Raw genomic sequence first — 17,320 nt, 5'->3', positions numbered from 1 at the left:
CAGGGCTCGACTAACAATGTCCACTGGTGCCACTTCATTTTAAAGTTGGTGGCATCAGCCCATGATTTGGTCACACCAGGAAAAAAAATCTGAAGCGTCACGCAATAGAAAAAATAAGTAATTTGTTATAAAGCCATTCGCAGTGCTTTATTAAGACGTGTAATAGACTACTGGGATGGTAGTCAAGAAATAAGTTGAATCTTAACACATCCATTCAGGAACGGTAAATTCCATGTCCTAATTAAAACGATGCAGTTGTAGCCACTCCCTATCTCAAAAGTCATATCCAATATCTTGGTTGTAAAATAGTTGCTATATTTTACCTTCATTTAACTAGGCAAGTCAGTTAAGAATAAATTCTTATTTTCAATGACGTCCTAGGAACAGTGGGTTAACTGCCTTGTTCAGGGGCAGAATGACAGATTTGTACCTTGTCAGCTTGAGGATTTGAACTTTCAACCTTTCGGTTACTAGCCCAACGCTCTAACCACTAGGCTTCCCTGCCGCCCTATAGAGCACAAATGAGAAATAAAAAATGATACCTACAGAAAGCTGAGAACCTCTTCTCTTTTTTAAGTATTTCTCCTGCAATTGGATTTTGAAATGTTAGTCTACAATCAGGACAAACACTTTATTCTCCCAGTGTGCAGGGGGGAGAGGGAGTAAGTGGCTTGCTCATCACAGCAGCAGGTCCCAGCGAAACTGGCACAGCTGCAGGGCGGGACTTTAATGACAGGAAACGTGAGGATAATGCACATTTACTGTTTGACCAAATCCTGATTTGTAGCCTCATCATTATTTTTTTTTAAAGCACTGTGAAGTGACGTTTGGCATGAAGTGTGACCATGTAGAAAGGGCAGCACGCACTGCCAAGTCAAAGGGTTGCGAAATTGAACTAAATGGTCGTGGCCTGGAGCGGTGTGTGTGAGAGACTATTTCATACAATAGGACTATTATCCATGGATAATACATTTTTCTCTTAGACTGATGTTTTCACACGGCACTGCTCTGTCCCGTGTATCTGGACATACCGTCACAATACAGATTGATTTGATTTTTTATATTTAACTTTGTCACATGTGCCGAATACAACAAGTGTAGCAGGTAGCCTAGTGGTTAGAGCATTGGACTAGTAACCGAAAGGTTGCTGGATCGAATCCCCGAGCTGACAAGGTAAAAATCAGTCGTTCTGCCCCTGAACAAGGCAGTTAACCCACTGTTCCCCGGTAGGCCCTCATTATAAATAAGAATTTGTTGTTAACTGACTTGCCTAGTTAAATAAAAAAATTGCGAAATGCTTACTTATAAGCCCTTAACCAGCAGTTCAAGAAAGAGTTAAGAAAATATTTACCAAATAAACCAAAGTAAAAAATAAGTCGCACAATAAAACAACAATAATGAGGCTATATACAGGGGGTACCGGTACAGAGTCAGTGTGGAGGCTATATACAGGGGGTACCGGTACAGAGTCAGTGTGGAGGCTATATAGAGGGGGTACCGGTACAGAGTCAATGTGGAGGCTATATACAGGGGGCACCGGTACAGAGTCAGTGTGGAGGCTATATAGAGGGGGTACCGGTACAGAGTCAATGTGGAGGCTATATACAGGGGGCACCGGGACAGAGTCAGTGTGGAGGCTATATACAGGGGGCACCGGTACAGAGTCAGTGTGGAGGCTATATACAGGGGGTACCGGTACAGAGTCAATGTGGAGGCTATATACAGGGGGTACCGGTACCGAGTCAGTGTGCGGGGGTACATGTTAGTCGAGGTAATTTGTACTTGTAGGTAGGGGTGAAGTGACTATGCGTAATTAATAAACAGCGAATAGCAGCAGTGTAAAAACAAATGGAGGGATGGGAGGGGGGGGGTGTGTCAATGTAACTAGTTCAGTGGCCATTTGATTAATTGTTCAGCAATTTGGGGGGTAGAAGCTGTTAAGGAGCCTTTTGGTCCTAGACTTGGTGCTCTGGTACTACTTGCCTTGCGTTATCAGAGAAAACAGTCTATGACTTGGGTGACTGGAGACCTAGTGTACAGCCCTAGAGTCTAGCGCGCGGCCCTAGAGTCTAGCGCGCGGCCCTAGAGTCTAGCGCGCGGCCCTAGAGTCTAGCGCGCGGCCCTAGAGTCTAGCGCACAGCCCTAGAATCTTTGTGTTACACTTATTTTTTTTTTTCTCCCACAGTCCAGTCTCACAACGTTTGCTGAGAGTCTGCAGGAGATGATCAACTACCACACGGTATGGCCGGCGACATTTGATTTAAAACCTTAACGTGGTTGTGATATACAGTTGGCTTGTGTGTCTAATCCAAAGACCATCAATGTTAAGTGCCAGTGGGTGGTTTTGACAGGAATGGGACCTTAAAATAGTTGGGTTTTCATCTCTCTGAAAAGCAGAACTGCAAAACCAAAAACATCTCATGTTCCAAACACAGCCTTTAACCGCATGTAACAGGGAACAAACATCCTGCCTGCTTAAATGCATCCCTAGTCTCTTCTTTCAAGTGTGGTAGGACACTTGTTAATGTCCTACCCTCTCTACCATTCCCCCTAAACCCCACGGTGCATCAGGGCAGGTTTTAGATGGTGACGTAACACTGGAGAGACCTCCCTAGTCCTGTCTTAGTGTCCTACTGCCTAAACCCTATGGTCTGAGACCATGACTCTACACTGGAGAGACCTCCCTAGTCCTGTCTTAGTGTCCTACTGCCTAAACCCTATGGTCTGAGACCATGACTCCACACTGGAGAGACCTCCCTAGTCCTGTCTTAGTGTCCTACTGCCTAAACCCTATGGTCTGAGACCATGACTCCACACTGGAGAGACCTCCCTAGTCCTGTCTTAGTGTCCTACTGCCTAAACCCTATGGTCTGAGACCATGACTCTACACTGGAGAGACCTCCCTAGTCCTGTCTTAGTGTCCTACTGCCTAAACCCTATGGTCTGAGACCATGACTCTACACTGGAGAGACCTCCCTAGTCCTGTCTTAGTGTCCTACTGCCTAAACCCTATGGTCTGAGACCATGACTCTACACTGGAGAGACCTCCCTAGTCCTGTCTTAGTGTCCTACTGCCTAAACCCTATGGTCTGAGACCATGACTCCACACTGGAGAGACCTCCCTAGTCCTGTCTTAGTGTCCTACTGCCTAAACCCTATGGTCTGAGACCATGACTCTACACTGGAGAGACCTCCCTAGTCCTGTCTTAGTGTCCTACTGCCTAAACCCTATGGTCTGAGACCATGACTCCACACTGGAGACTGCAGTGAGATCAGCTGAATGATTTGTTCAAGTTTGCTACTCAGTGTTAACCCGAGCACATGATCCTTAAAGCACAGAGCCAAATCTGTTTTGCCACCAGAGCACGGCCCTCCAGTCCTGTCCCAACCACACTGGTCGTATTGTCTGGCCCTGCATCAGCAGGCTCAACACCGTGAGGCCTTCAGCTTTGGTGTGTCTGAGGCTAATTTTGCTGACTGTCCGTTTTTGAAGGAAGTAAAAGTTGGTGGTCTCTGACTAACTAGCTGCGTCACAGCATGTCATTATCGAGCTGATTGGGTTTTGAAACCTATAGGCTGGTGTGAATTAAAATATGCCTGAAAGGGACAGTCCCAACAATGCTGATTTATGTCACGTTTAGTGAACTCACCTATAAAGTAGAGGTACACACCCTGGTTTGAGGTGCTGACTTGCAGAACACACACCATTACGTGTAAATAAATGAGTTTCACACACTCCAGCTTGTAATAATTAAATATGAGAAGGTTGGATGGGTACTAATCAGTCATTTGTTTCTCTGCTTATAGATTTTGTTTGACCAGGCCCAGCGATCGATTAAGACACAGCTTCTAACATTTGTCAAAGAGTAAGTATGTCAACACATCACTGTTAAGTGTTCTTCTTGTCCACCATAACAATGGACATTAAGTTATGAACAGTATCTCTGTATTTAACACACAAATGGTTTCTGATAGATCATGATCTTGGTCGAAAATAACTAAGGAAGTAAATGACATGGTCGTGCTGAGCCGTGTAAAAAAAATAAAAAATAATTCACACCGCACAACTGTTCAAAAGGAGGAAGCCCACGCACACAAGCATCACATGCTTATGAATGAAGAGATTAGGGGCAGCACATCGATACAATGCAGGATGGGATGAGACTCAGTCCAGGATGCAATGTGGAATACTAGGTTATTGTTCGGAATATTAGGTTCTGTTAAAATAATGTACATTTTTGTTAACCTACTAGCTAATGCACCCACATTTTCCCCAGACTTGTTTACGTAAGAGTGTAAGCCTGCGGGGGAACTTCATTTATATAATTATGCAGCCAGCTGTCTTTGCCCACACCACATACAGGCAAAACTCCTACATCAGTGTTCTTTTTTAAAAGAAACACTCAAAACCATCTTCCCAAACAATTACTCACTCCTCCTAAGCAGTCCAAGGTGACTTTATTTTACTCAGACTCGATCTGTACAAGCCAGAAAACAAGATGTCGGACATTTTGAGTTGAGGTACTAACCTTTTCCTCTGTTTAGAGTAACTAGTGTCCTCATATCTGTGCCAATTAATTTTAAATGTACAATTCACACTGCACACACTAGCAAATGATTCAAGCTTTAACCTTTAGTTCCACTCTGAAGTTGTCAGCGTGCATGCGAGGCTAATATCCGAATAGTCATTAATTGCTTTGTCAAATACTTAACTCGAGCATATGACATCACTCTGAAGGCGGTAGACTCATTTGGACTCACAAGAAGGGAGAGAAATGATATGTTTATGGACGTTAATTTCCTTTAAAATACTATAGACATAGAAGAGAGACATTTTCCTCTAATGATTTAGCTAGACCACTTGTTAATACGTTTTTCAATGTCGCACATTTTCTTATTTTCGCCTGAGTGGCATCAATTGGTCCTTCTTGGTTACTGGTATCTGGGCTATTACAGCCACTTGTTCTGGGTACTTTAAACCATGTGAAACCAGAGAATCTCACTGCCTTCTCCATGGCTGCAAACAATCTGTCTCAAAAAGAAAATTAACAATTGAATGCCAATGAATGAATTAAAGTAATGCCTATATTCCTGGATGAAGTACAATTTGACTAGATTGACAAACATTTAGCGGCGATGAGGCTTCCTCAGTGTCATACCTATTTCTGACCTATGTTTTAACTCCTGCCCTTAGGGACCTGCGGAAGTTCAAAGAGGCTAAGAAACAGTTTGATAAGGTGAGTGAGGAGAAGGAGGCGGCGTTGAACAAGAACGCCCAGGCGCCACGCAACAAGCAGCACGAGGTGGAGGAGGCCACCAACATCCTGACGGCTACGCGCAAGTGCTTCCGCCACATCGTCCTCGACTATGTCCTCCAGGTACAGACACGGGATCAGTTTACCTTAGAAATCCTGAACTTAACCTTCAGGGGTAAGTAAACATGCTTAGACTGACCTTTTTTTTTTTTTTAGATCCGTTTTTCCACTTCATCCTACTATGAAGTAGCATAGACATGGGTTCACCAAGCCCTGTCCTAGAGTGCAGTATTAGGGTGTGCCGGGTTTAGTTCCAGCCCAGCACCTGCAAATGGCAGATAATTGGCCATTTGCAGGATTGTACTCTCAAGGGCAAAACTTGGCTTTGCACTGGAAAACGAAAATTGGTGTTTCATATTGGACTAGTTCAGTCCCTCAGTTTGTCAGTTTTCTTCTGTTTGGTGTCAAATTAATACGATTCAGATGTGACTGTGTTAGGCTGGAACAATGGAGCCCCACAGTGGTGTCATAATACCCATAAAACCTAGCGGTCAAACGGGGAAATGGTTCCAATCGTTTTTACAACATTCATTTTTCCCGTAGGGGATTTTAGAAACACTTAAAATAAGGTCTGTGGTTCGTGTAGGCTTACCCTGACGTGACGTTTTAATAACCATGTAAATCTCTTTAGGACAAAAAAACTATCATATTTACATAAGTATTCAGATGCTTTACTCAGTACTTTGTTGAAGCACCTTTGGCAGCGATTACAGCCTCGAGTCTTCTTGGGTATGACGCTGCAAGTTTTGGCGCACCTGTATTTGGGGAGTTTCTCCCATTCTTCTCTGCAGATCCTCTCAAGCTCTGTCAGGTTGGATGGGGAGCGTCGCTGCACAGCTATTCTCCGGTCTCTCCAGAGATGTTAGATTGGGTTCTAGTCCGGGCTCTATCTGGGCCACTCAAGGACATTCAGAAATGTGTCCCGAAGCCACTCCTGCGTTGTCTTGGCTGTGTGCTTAGGGTCGTTGTCCTGTTGGAAGGTGAACATTTGCCCCAGTCTGAGGTCCTTAGCTCTGGAGCAGGTTTTCATCAAGGATCTCGCTCTACTTTGCACTGTTAATCTTTCCCTCGATCCTGACAAGTCTCCCAGCCGCTGAAAAACATCCCCACATCATGATGCTGCCACCACCATGCTTCACCGTAAGGATGGTATTGGCCAGGTTGTGAGCGGTGCATGGTTTCCAGACGTGACGCTTGGCATTCAGGCCAAAGAGTTCAGTCTTGGATTCATCATACCTGAGATTCTTGTTTTTCATGGTCTGAGAGTTCTTTAGGTGCCTGTTGGCAAACCTTTGCTCTGACATTCACTGTCAACTGTGGGACCTTATATAGACAGGTGAGTGCCTTTCCAAATCATGTCCACTCAATTGAATTTACCACAGGTGGACTCCAATCAAGTTGTAGAAACATCTCAAGGATGATCAATGGAAACAGGATGCACCTGAACTCAATGTTGAGTCTCATAGCAAAGGGTCTGAATACTTATGTAAATAAGGTATCTGTTTTTTATTTGTAATACATTTGCTAACATTTCTAAAAATCTGTTTTCGCTTTGTCATTACAGTTACAGCCTTATTCTAAAACATATATTAAATAACAAATGTTCCTCAAACAATCTACACAATGCCCCGTAACAGAATGTGGAAAAGGGGAAGGGGTCTGAATACTTTGAATGCTCTGTGTTGCTACCCAGGGGTCACCCACCATTTATAAAGCAAATGTTGAGCTTTTATTATTCAAAAACATAAAATACTATAAATAAAATGTAAAACCGTGATATGTTATTTGGCCAAATCGCCCAGCCCCATCTTCTCCAGGTTAGATGCAGTCAAGACTGGTGCTATGCAATCATGTTAGATGATAAATAACCTAGCTATGGCAGCTATTAGTCTACTATAGCAAGTCTGCTTGGTTGGTTGCGGTCTCTTGTCTCTCCCTCTCTCCTCCATGTTCCTGTGTCACTTGCTCACACTCAGAGTAGCCTACACACACAGCACGGCCCCTGCTAGAGAGTCCCCTCTCTCTACCTCCTCTCACAGTAGCCTACACACACAGCACGGCCCCTGCTAGAGAGTCCCCTCTCTCTACCTCCTCTCACAGTAGCCTACACACACAGCATGGCCCCTGTTAGAGTGTCACTCTCTACCTCCTCTCACAGTAGCCTACACACACAGCATGGCCCCTGCTAGAGCGTCACCTCTCTCTACCTCCTCTCACAGTAGCCTACACACACAGCACGGCCCCTGCTAGAGAGTCCCCTCTCTCTACCTCCTCTCACAGTAGCCTACACACACAGCACGGCCCCTGCTAGAGGGTCCCCTCTCTCTACCTCCTCTCACAGTAGCCTACACACAGCACGGCCCCTGCTAGAGGGTCCTCTCTCTCGACCACCTCTTGCTTTATCAGCTCTGGTTAGTGAAGTAGCTTAATAATGTACTTTTCTGCTGGTCCTCTCACTCTGAATGGACCGGGTCTGGATCAAACCAAGTCTATACGGAATGGGTCTAGTTGTCCTCGGGTCCGTTCGGAACGGGTCTCTCTTTTAAAAATTCATTTCTGTATATCGGGTCTGTCTGGCAAAGCCCCTGGGCCCTTTCGGAACGAGTCCAACTTTTTGGAACCGTGAAGGCCTCTACTCTGTAGCATGCAAGGCAGACCCTGATAAGAATCCTCACACTCAGGCACATTCAGCCCTATAGGACCAACAGGGTACTGTTCACTCACTGGACCTCTGACCATCTATGGGACGACAGAAAGACATGTTTAGGGCTGTCACATTTAGTCTGAAGGCCCAGGCTTGTCAAGTGGCGGCTTTTACAGTAAACAAGGTATATTTCCCTGGTAGCTTAGCTGACCTTTCACAATGGAGAGAACAGTTGTGTATCACCGGAATACAGCCCTGCCTGCTCCTGGGCGGCTGCAGTGATGATACATGGACAATGTCGGCTGATAAGGGGACCAGCCGTAGCCATAATATGCGTCCCAAATTACACCTTTATTCTTAATTTTAGTGGACTGCTTTTGGACTAGGGCCCATAGGACTCTGGTCAAAAGTAGTGCACTATATAGGGAATAGGGTGCCATAAGACTCTGGGATAAAGTAGTGCACTATTTAGGGAATAGGGTGCCATTTGTGACGAAGACAGTGTTGCTGGGAATGGGGAAGTGGACTGTTTTCTAGTGCATACGTTTCACAATGAGGGCATTTTTCGATTTTCAAGGGCTGATTGATAATTTATCAATGACTCTCTCTCTCGCCCCTAAATGGGGTAGTGTAGTATTGAGCTTTTCTGCTATTAAGCTCCGGAAATCTATAGCCCAAGCCCGGAAAGCACCGCTGATAAAAATGAAAGGGGGGCATTCCACCTAAGTTGTACATTTTTGAATGTGTTCTGTCTACTGTACGAGTGAGTTGTCCGTGTCGACGACCCCCTTTAGCAGCTGTAGTGGAATATTGAGACATTTTCCAATTGACTCTGTGCTTTACGTTGCTCAATATCCTCTCAACTGCCCAGTGGTTAAACAACCAGCGCCCTAGAACCTTCCGCTAGTCTTTAATCCTTCAGCAGATGTCAAGGCGATATGAAAGATGGTAGAAGCAATATGGTGATAGACCTCAGACTCTCCCATTCCTGTCGCCTGGTTCCACCGATCAAATTCCTATGCGCACGCTACACGCTACACACTACATCATGAATTTGTCCGCGTTAGCCCAGATTAAGAAAACCCCCCGTTTCTTTTATAGCTCCTCCACCTTTATTGAAATGAACCTGATTTGACCTGCAGACTGCAACAGACGCTGTGTGTGTGTGTGTGTGACGTTAATTCACTCTGTCTAAAGGGTAAACAGATGGGTCATAGCAGTTTGTGTACAGTGCAGCTGGGCATATGAGATCACAGGACACATCATACTGACTGCAGCATCTCTCTGCTAGAGGGACGAGGGGCTCCCCCTGATGTCAAAGAGAGGGATAGCCATCTATTCAATCTAGAGTGGTGTAATTCTTGCTAATTATATGCTAGTCTTGATGCTCTTTTTAATGGGGACCAATTCATTTGAAATACATTTAAAGTTGATTGGTTGGAACTAGGAAGAGTGTTTTTATTCCATAATTTCACTAGTACAGTGCTCTCTCTAGCTTTCTCATAGATACAATCTAACCCTGAACTTTCCTTTCCCCCCACACAGATCAATGTACTACAGTCCAAGAGAAGATCGGAAATCCTCAAATCGGTAAATATTTTTTCCCAGAGGACTTCCTCATATAAACCTAAGTACCAGTACGTTGATCCTACATCTCTTGCCTCGTATCCGACATCTCTGATTGGTCCGTTACTCTCCACAGATGCTGTCCTTCATGTACGCCCACCTGACCTTCTTCCATCAGGGTTACGACCTTTTCAGTGAACTGCAACCTCTGATGAAACAGCTGGGGGGACAGGTAGGCCTTTACCCCGTTGGCTCCCATTGTACTGGAACTGTAGCTCCACCCGGCCACAGCCCTGGCCCTGGTGGTGGATGAATCACAATTAGTTGGGTAACATAGATAATTAAAATGTTTTATTTGCATAATATGCTTATGTGAGATACTTGTCATTAGAATGTATCCCTTTGGACTCTGGTGTTGGAAGCCTGACTTCTTCCCTCAGCTGGGGCTCAGTCACTTGGGGTCCAGAGAGGGGAGAGGTCAGGCTTGTCATTCACATATCCCTGGGAAGGGAAGAGGACAGAATGGAACATTGTCTTCATATGTGAATGTGTCTTTACCTATTCTTAAACCATGTGAAGGGATGGCGTGATTAATGGGGAACCAATTATTTGTCTCCACAATGTCTGTGCGCAAGTCACTCCCCTCAGTGAGCTTGTCCAGGAGTGGGATCAAGAGTGGCTTTACTTGAGATGGGAGTATCTAGAGTTGACAATTGATATATGCCATTGGATGAGTTGGTGTTTTTGTACTATGAAGTACCAGGAACGAGATTAGAACCTCGTCATAGGGACCAAACTGAACGATAATTTATAGCGAATGTAATCTGGATAAGGGATACTCCTTTCTCAAATATGAAGTCCCTTTGTGAACTGTTTCTAAGATCTGTGGTTCGTCATGTAGGTTGAGAGGAGTGTACCTTGGCGATAAAAGATCTTTGTACTTTTGTGTTGAGACTTTCAATGGTTCATTAGAGAGCGCATCATTGAAAGTCAAGTGCTTTTGCAAAGCTCTTAATTATTTCATATTTTCATAATTGTATTGTAGCCCTGAACGAGCTCACCTGATTGACCGAGTCGAGGTCTTTTATGATTAGTCGACATGTTGAATCAGGTGTGCTTGATCTGAACTATATCAAATGCATGTAACGTCAGGGCGTCCCCGAGGAGAGGTTTGAGAACCTCGGTCATGGGCAGGGCGACCCCGAGGAGAGGTTTGAGAACCTCGGTCATGGGCAGGGCGACCCCGAGGAGAGGTTTGAGAACCTCGGTCATGGGCAGGGCGACCCCGAGGAGAGGTTTGAGAACCTCGGTCATGGGCAGGGCGACCCCGAGGAGAGGTTTGAGAACCTCGGTCATGGGCAGGGCGACCCCGAGGAGAGGTTTGAGAACCTCGGTCATGGGCAGGGCGACCCCGAGGAGAGGTTTGAGAACCTCGGTCATGGGCAGGGCGACCCCGAGGAGAGGTTTGAGAACCTCGGTCATGGGCAGGGCGACCCCGAGGAGAGGTTTGAGAACCTCGGTCATGGGCAGGGCGACCCCGAGGAGAGGTTTGAGAACCTCGGTCATGGGCAGGGCGACCCCGAGGAGAGGTTTGAGAACCTCGGTCATGGGCAGGGCGACCCCGAGGAGAGGTTTGAGAACCTCGGTCATGGCATTTCTCTCGATACAGAATAGTGTAGCCATGATGGAAGTCAACGCTTGGCCGTGGTCACTGGTCAGATAAACCAGCAGATTCCTTCCTTGCCAGGGGAGGTTTAAATGGAAAATGTGACCGAGCTCTTCTTGCTGCTGTTCCTCCTGCTGCGATGATTATTATCTTCCCTGTGGCTCAGTTGGTAGAGCATGGTGTTTGCAACGCCAGCATGGTGTGTGCAACGCCAGGGTTGTGGGTTCGATTCCCACGGGGTGCCAGTACAAAAAAATATATAAAAAAAAATGCATGAAATGTATGCATTCACTACTGTAAGTCGCTCTGGATAACAGCGTCTGCTAAATGACTAAAAATGTAAATGTAAATCTTGGTAGAGAAAGGTGGGAATGAGGAAGCTGGATGAGGAATGGTTATTTGTGGTTCATTGGAACTCTAAGCCTAAGTAATACTTTTCCTCTGTCACCGGGTAGTGTTTTCCTCTCTGTGAGAGGAGTTATCCTAGCTGCTGATTTAGACACACGAGGAGACTCGAATTACACTCATGTAGGAAACAAGCTCTGGGGTCATCCAGTGACCTAATTAAACAGTCAATAAGTTACTCAATCTGAAGTTGTTTTAGTGTGGTGGATGTGGTGCTAACCAGGAAGGAGAGAATAGATCTCCCCACAATCCAATTTCACACATGATAAAGCATCAATGGTGGCATCCATTTTGTTCAAGGAGGAGAGCTCATCTCTTAAAGGAGCAGTTGTTTATCCACGGGACATCGACATGTCTATGGGCTAGATTGAAAAGGAGCACGCTGACTATCCTCTCTAGCTACATCAAAGGGCAATTGAAGATAGTTTAGTAGCCTAGTTTGGAGTCTCTGGTTGCTAGTTTTCAGTTTCCCCTACAAACAGACTTGATCTCAAATACTTGCTAATCTAAAGTGTCTTCCTCGTCTCACATCCATCTGCACTGTTCTGAAACACTAGATTCCCCCATACTCGACTGGCGGGGTCAGTACGGACCACAGGTCCTGACTATAAAATCACACACCAGAAAATATATATTTATTATCATTTGTTGGGTGGAACTGTCAGGCTTTCGACTCCTGGTATCATAAAAACACACGTCATGGAAAATGTGTAGAATTGCAGGAAATTAGCTTTAAAATGGCATTTTCTGTCCGTCAACAAGAGGGGTGTGAACAGTTTGGGGTTGCGAGGTGGGGGTTTGTTACTATGCCGATATGACAATATCCATATGAACCTTTGCCACCTAGGACATTTGTGTGACCACCGGACCTTCTCAGACAGTACTTCAGTACCCTAGCACTGGATGTGTTAAAGCAATATTGCAGAAGCCTACTGGGGATTGTGGGGAACAGCGCTGGATCGTGTTCATTAGGCACCAGATGTTAGAACGGGAGAGACTCCCTGGACTTGTCCAATAAGATAGTCATATTTGATTATGCCCCAATGAACACAACCCTGTTGAGGTGAAGAAAGCATCTTTAAGACTACTGGTATGGGCACGAGGTATTTGTAGGCTTAAGGTGAGCAAAACCATGCAACCTACTTAATAATATGACATGTTTACTCACACACTTAATGGTTTCACACATTCTGCTGTGTTTCAGCTGGACCTGCTGGTGGTGGATGCAGCCAAAGAGAAGAGGGACATGGAGCAGAAACACTCCACCATTCAACAGAAGGTACCCCCCCCATCCCCCGTCGTCGTCCCCCCCGTCCGTCCGTCCCCGTCCGTCCCCCCCGTCATAGTGAATAGGATGCCATTTGGTACACAACATTAGGGTGATCTCATGCAGTGGACACAGTCACACACCTTACATTATTCAAGTGGGTCGGAAGTTCCGGAGGGCTCACTTAACAACATGGGTACGTTTCGCCACCACCGCCATGTCACCCATCACGGACCTTTAATTCCACGGTGTTGGGTGGTATCTTGGCCTAAGTCTCCAACTAAATCCCCATTTTTTTTTAAAAGGAGAAAAATGCCCATTAAAATGTGTGCATGGAGGGGTCCCTTGCGAAAGAGATCTTGATCTCAATCCCTGTTAAAGGTCAAATAAATCAAATTCCTTTTGTATTGGTAGTCAATGTAAGTCCAAGACACTCAGGACAAGTCTAACTGAAACCTGTTTTCGTGCATGGGTGAGTTTTGTGTGTGTTTCTGTCTGGCCTCTTATAGCGCGTCAGGTAGTCTGTGCCTTCATGAAAATCTCTTTCTCGCTCCCTTTTTTTATTGTGTGTGTGTGCACGCGGCACGTGGTGAGCAGCAGCTGGCTCTCCAGCCTAAGCACCATTTCCAGCCAGGACCTCTCTCATAGGTGGCCCGTGCCAACTTCCGCTCGTCCTTGAGCGCATTGCTTCCCAGCGCCCTCCCTCTCCAACCCCCTCCCTTTTTAGTAGATGCTATTTTTATATTGCCTCGCTCCCTCCATCTCCCTCTGCCTCGCTCCTTCATTCCCTCTTTCCCTCTCTCTGCCTCTTTCATACACTCCCTCTTTCCCTCTCTCTGCCTTTCTTCTAACTCCCTCTCGCCCTTCCCCTCCCGCTCTTTCTGCCAGTATGTATAAGCAGTTCTAATCTCTCCTCTTTCTTCCTCCTCCACTCTCTACTCTTTCCCAGGCTGCTCTGCAGGTAAGCCTTTTTTTCCCCCCCATTTTTGTCTCTATCCTGTTTCTGTGCTGTCTCCTGTTCTTTCTGCATGTTGATTGCCCCTGACAGGGATTTAGTAGACTGCTAGAGCAAAACCGACCCAGTCATTCATGTAGACAGAGTAGTGTAGTCACCATGATGTATTATTGACACATGCCTGACGTGCTCCGTGTTGTGTGTCCGTTGAAGTCCATGCATGCCGGGCTGTGGTAAATGTCAATCATTCATTCACCTTATGTATTGTTGATACAGCATATTCTTTAACTCTCTAGTCATTAAGCCTTGCTGCGAAGGGAATGGGGGAGAGATTTTGTTAGGTTGATAAATCTCAAACTATAAGCTAAATGCTATAGGTGCTATAGCTATTGACATTCACCTTGCCTAGACTCATGTGCATTTCATTTTCATCAGTGTGTTAGTACGTCTTATGTGAATTGCCAGAGGGCACCATCGTGTCACAAAGAACCTCACTGGGCGAAGGGAGCTTGAAGTTTGTGCACGTTGCAGAAAAACATGCGTCTGTACACAGGCGTACAGTGTGTGAGAGGTAGGAGTCGTCTACATGACTCTCAAACAGAAGCTGTGTAAATGTTTTATGCCGGAGCGACTCTGCATGGAGTTGTGTTGGTTATTCTAACCCCATAGCACCAGCCAGCATCGACCTACACACACACACACTCACATCCCATCGACCTACACACACACACGCTCTCACATCCCATCGACCTACACACGCTCTCACATCCCATCGACCTACACACACACACGCTCTCACATCCCATCGACCTACACACACTCTCACATCCCATCGACCTACACACACACACGCTCTCACATCCCATCGACCTACACACGCTCTCACATCCCATCGACCTACACACACACACACACGCTCTCACATCCCATCGACCTACACACACTCTCACATCCCATCGACCTACACACACACACACACTCTCACATCCCATCGACCTACACACACACACACACTCTCACATCCCATCGACCTACACACACACACGCTCTCACATCCCATCGACCTACACACACACACACACGCTCTCACATCCCATCGACCTACACACACACACACACGCTCTCACATCCCATCGACCCACACACACACACACGCTCTCACATCCCATCGACCTACACTCACGCTCACATCCCATCGACCTTCGCAAGCCGATGGGGCCTTAGCGGAAGGGGGAGGGGCCAAGCTCAGCCAGCAGCGGTGACAAGTGTTGATGACGGTCACACACACACACACACACACACACACACACACACACACACACAGAGGGAAGGGAGGGAGGTTTTGTTGTGGAGAGGCAGCTAACTTGCGACTGTGACGGGGCTGTCACTAGAGATGCTGCAATGGGACAGGTGAAGGTAGATAACGCTAGCTAGCCATCGTCACGGTGACTGGGGCACACACACACACACACACACACACACACTAACCTGTCACAGACATAGAGATCTTCAGCAGGTTCCACTATGTGTGGTATCTGGTGAGAGCGCTGGAAGAATGGGACAAAACGTGTGTTTTTGTTTTCAGCTTGACATGGCTCTGTGCTATGGGCATTCTCTGTGTGGTTAACAAAATCCATTTTGTGTGTCAGAGAAACGAGTGTCCTTGTTTTCTTCTCCTTCAGTTTGTTTCTCTCAGCCCTGTCTTGTTCTTCCGGTGTGTCTCTTTAGGGGACAGAGGTTGATGGCCACAGCTTTTACGCGTGGATGTCCTCTGTACGTAGTAGTTCATTTTAATTTGATATTTGTTTATCATTGACCCCCCCCCCAACCCCACCCCCTGCCTGCACAACCGGAGTGATGACTGATTTGCATTGTCATGCTGTACATGAATGATTTTTGCCGAGGCGTGTGGTTTTTCTCATTCTAATGTATGGCTCCAATTGTTTTCCTGCTCACTACAAAGCATTAGCCTGGTCCCAGATCAGTTTTGGCTGCCATTCCAACTCCTTGTCACTCATTGTCCAGTTGGCAAGACCGTTTGCTGTCATTACTTAGATCCTGTTCTGAAACATTTACTTCCTCTTCTCCTTGAAGCAATACCTGATGGGACATGTATGGGAAGCTATGTGGTACAACCCTGCCTTCACCTTCCAATCCTGTTAGATTGCTGATTACTCCAAGGAAGGAGAGAAGGATTAAAAAAATATAACTTTTCAAGCAGGGCGATGGTTTACCCACACAATCAATTATTGCCTTGGTCTTTGATTGTTTGGATTCTATGTCCCGGTCTGTCTTGAGCCTTGCTGATTGGCTGCTGTGCAGTATGCTTTGTGTTTGGGTCTTAGGGACAGCCTCCAGTTGTAGTAGTGTCTTTTTAGAGGGATGGCATGTTTTCACCGCTTCCCAAAATGAACAACTATTTCATTCCTCCAGGGTACATGCTGGGACACAGCCCTTGAATAATATATACAGCCCAAAAATACTTCTTAACAGTCCGAGTAGGTTACACACTAGTGAGTTTACACTGTACAACCAGGTTACACACTAGTGAGTTTACACTGTACAACCAGGTTACACACTAGTGAGTTTACACTGTACAACCAGGTTACACACTAGTGTGTCTACACTGTACAACCAGGTTACACACTAGTGAGTCTACACTGTACAACCAGGTTACACACTAGTGAGTCTACACTGTACAACCAGGTTACACACTAGTGAGTCTACACTGTACAACCAGGCTACACCGTACAACCAGGCTACACCGTACAACCAGGCTACACACTAGTGAGTCTACACTGTACAATCAAATCACATTTTATTTGTCACATGTGCCGAATACAACAGGTGTAGACCTTACAGTGAAATGCTTATTTACAAGCTCTAACCAACAATGCAGTTTAAAAAAAAATACCTACAAAAATAAGAATAAGAAATAAAAATAACAAATAATTAAACAGCAGCAGTAAAATAACAATAGCGAGGCCATATACAGGGGTACAGGTACAGTGTCAATGTGTCGAGGTAATTGAGGTAATATGTACATGTAGGTAGTTATTAAAGTGTCTAAGCGAAGATATATAACAGTAGCAGCAGTGTAAAAGAGTATCCATTTGACTAGATGTTCAGGCGTCTTATGGCCTGGGGATAGAAGCTGTTTAGAAGCCTTTTGGACCTAGACTTGGAGCTCCGGTACCGTTTGCCGTGCGGTAACAGAGAGGACAGTATGATTAGGGTGGCTGGAGTCTTTGACACTTTTTAAGCCTTCCTCTGGCACCGCCTGGTATAGAGGTCCTGGATGGCAGGAAGCTTGGCCCCAGTGATTTACTGGGCCGTACTCACTACCCTCTGTAGTGTCTTGCGGTCGGAGGCCGAGCAGTTGCCGTACCAGGCAGTGGTACAACCAGTGAGGATACAACAAGGCAACACTGCAAAATGAGGCTTTAGTTACTGTAAGTGGACTGTGCACACTAGGATAAATCATCTTCTCTTCCTGAGGTGT

At 45.9% G+C, this 17,320-nt stretch overlaps 1 protein-coding gene across 7 annotated transcripts in view; it reads left to right on the top strand.

Moving 5' to 3' along the window:
* The window catches only part of LOC106574130 (arf-GAP with coiled-coil, ANK repeat and PH domain-containing protein 2), a 71,619-nt gene that overhangs the window by 22,577 nt on the left and 31,722 nt on the right, over window positions 1–17,320 (top strand). For 4 of the 7 annotated variants that reach the window (XM_014149750.2, XM_014149749.2, XM_014149755.2 and 1 more), the window contains exons 4-11: window positions 2,186–2,239; window positions 3,808–3,866; window positions 5,195–5,378; window positions 9,505–9,549; window positions 9,662–9,757; window positions 12,801–12,875; window positions 13,813–13,824; window positions 15,547–15,591. In XM_014149750.2, the coding sequence (XP_014005225.1) occupies window positions 2,186–2,239; window positions 3,808–3,866; window positions 5,195–5,378; window positions 9,505–9,549; window positions 9,662–9,757; window positions 12,801–12,875; window positions 13,813–13,824; window positions 15,547–15,591 (570 nt within the window). The remainder of the gene's footprint in view (window positions 1–2,185; window positions 2,240–3,807; window positions 3,867–5,194; window positions 5,379–9,504; window positions 9,550–9,661; window positions 9,758–12,800; window positions 12,876–13,812; window positions 13,825–15,546; window positions 15,592–17,320) is intronic. The other 3 variants (XM_014149753.2, XM_014149757.2, XM_014149752.2) reach the window with 2 other exon arrangements.

This window comes from Salmo salar, chromosome ssa16, assembly GCF_905237065.1.
Source record: "Salmo salar chromosome ssa16, Ssal_v3.1, whole genome shotgun sequence".
In the NCBI taxonomy this organism is placed as follows: domain Eukaryota; kingdom Metazoa; phylum Chordata; class Actinopteri; order Salmoniformes; family Salmonidae; genus Salmo; species Salmo salar.
This window is presented reverse-complemented; position numbering and strand designations above follow the sequence as displayed.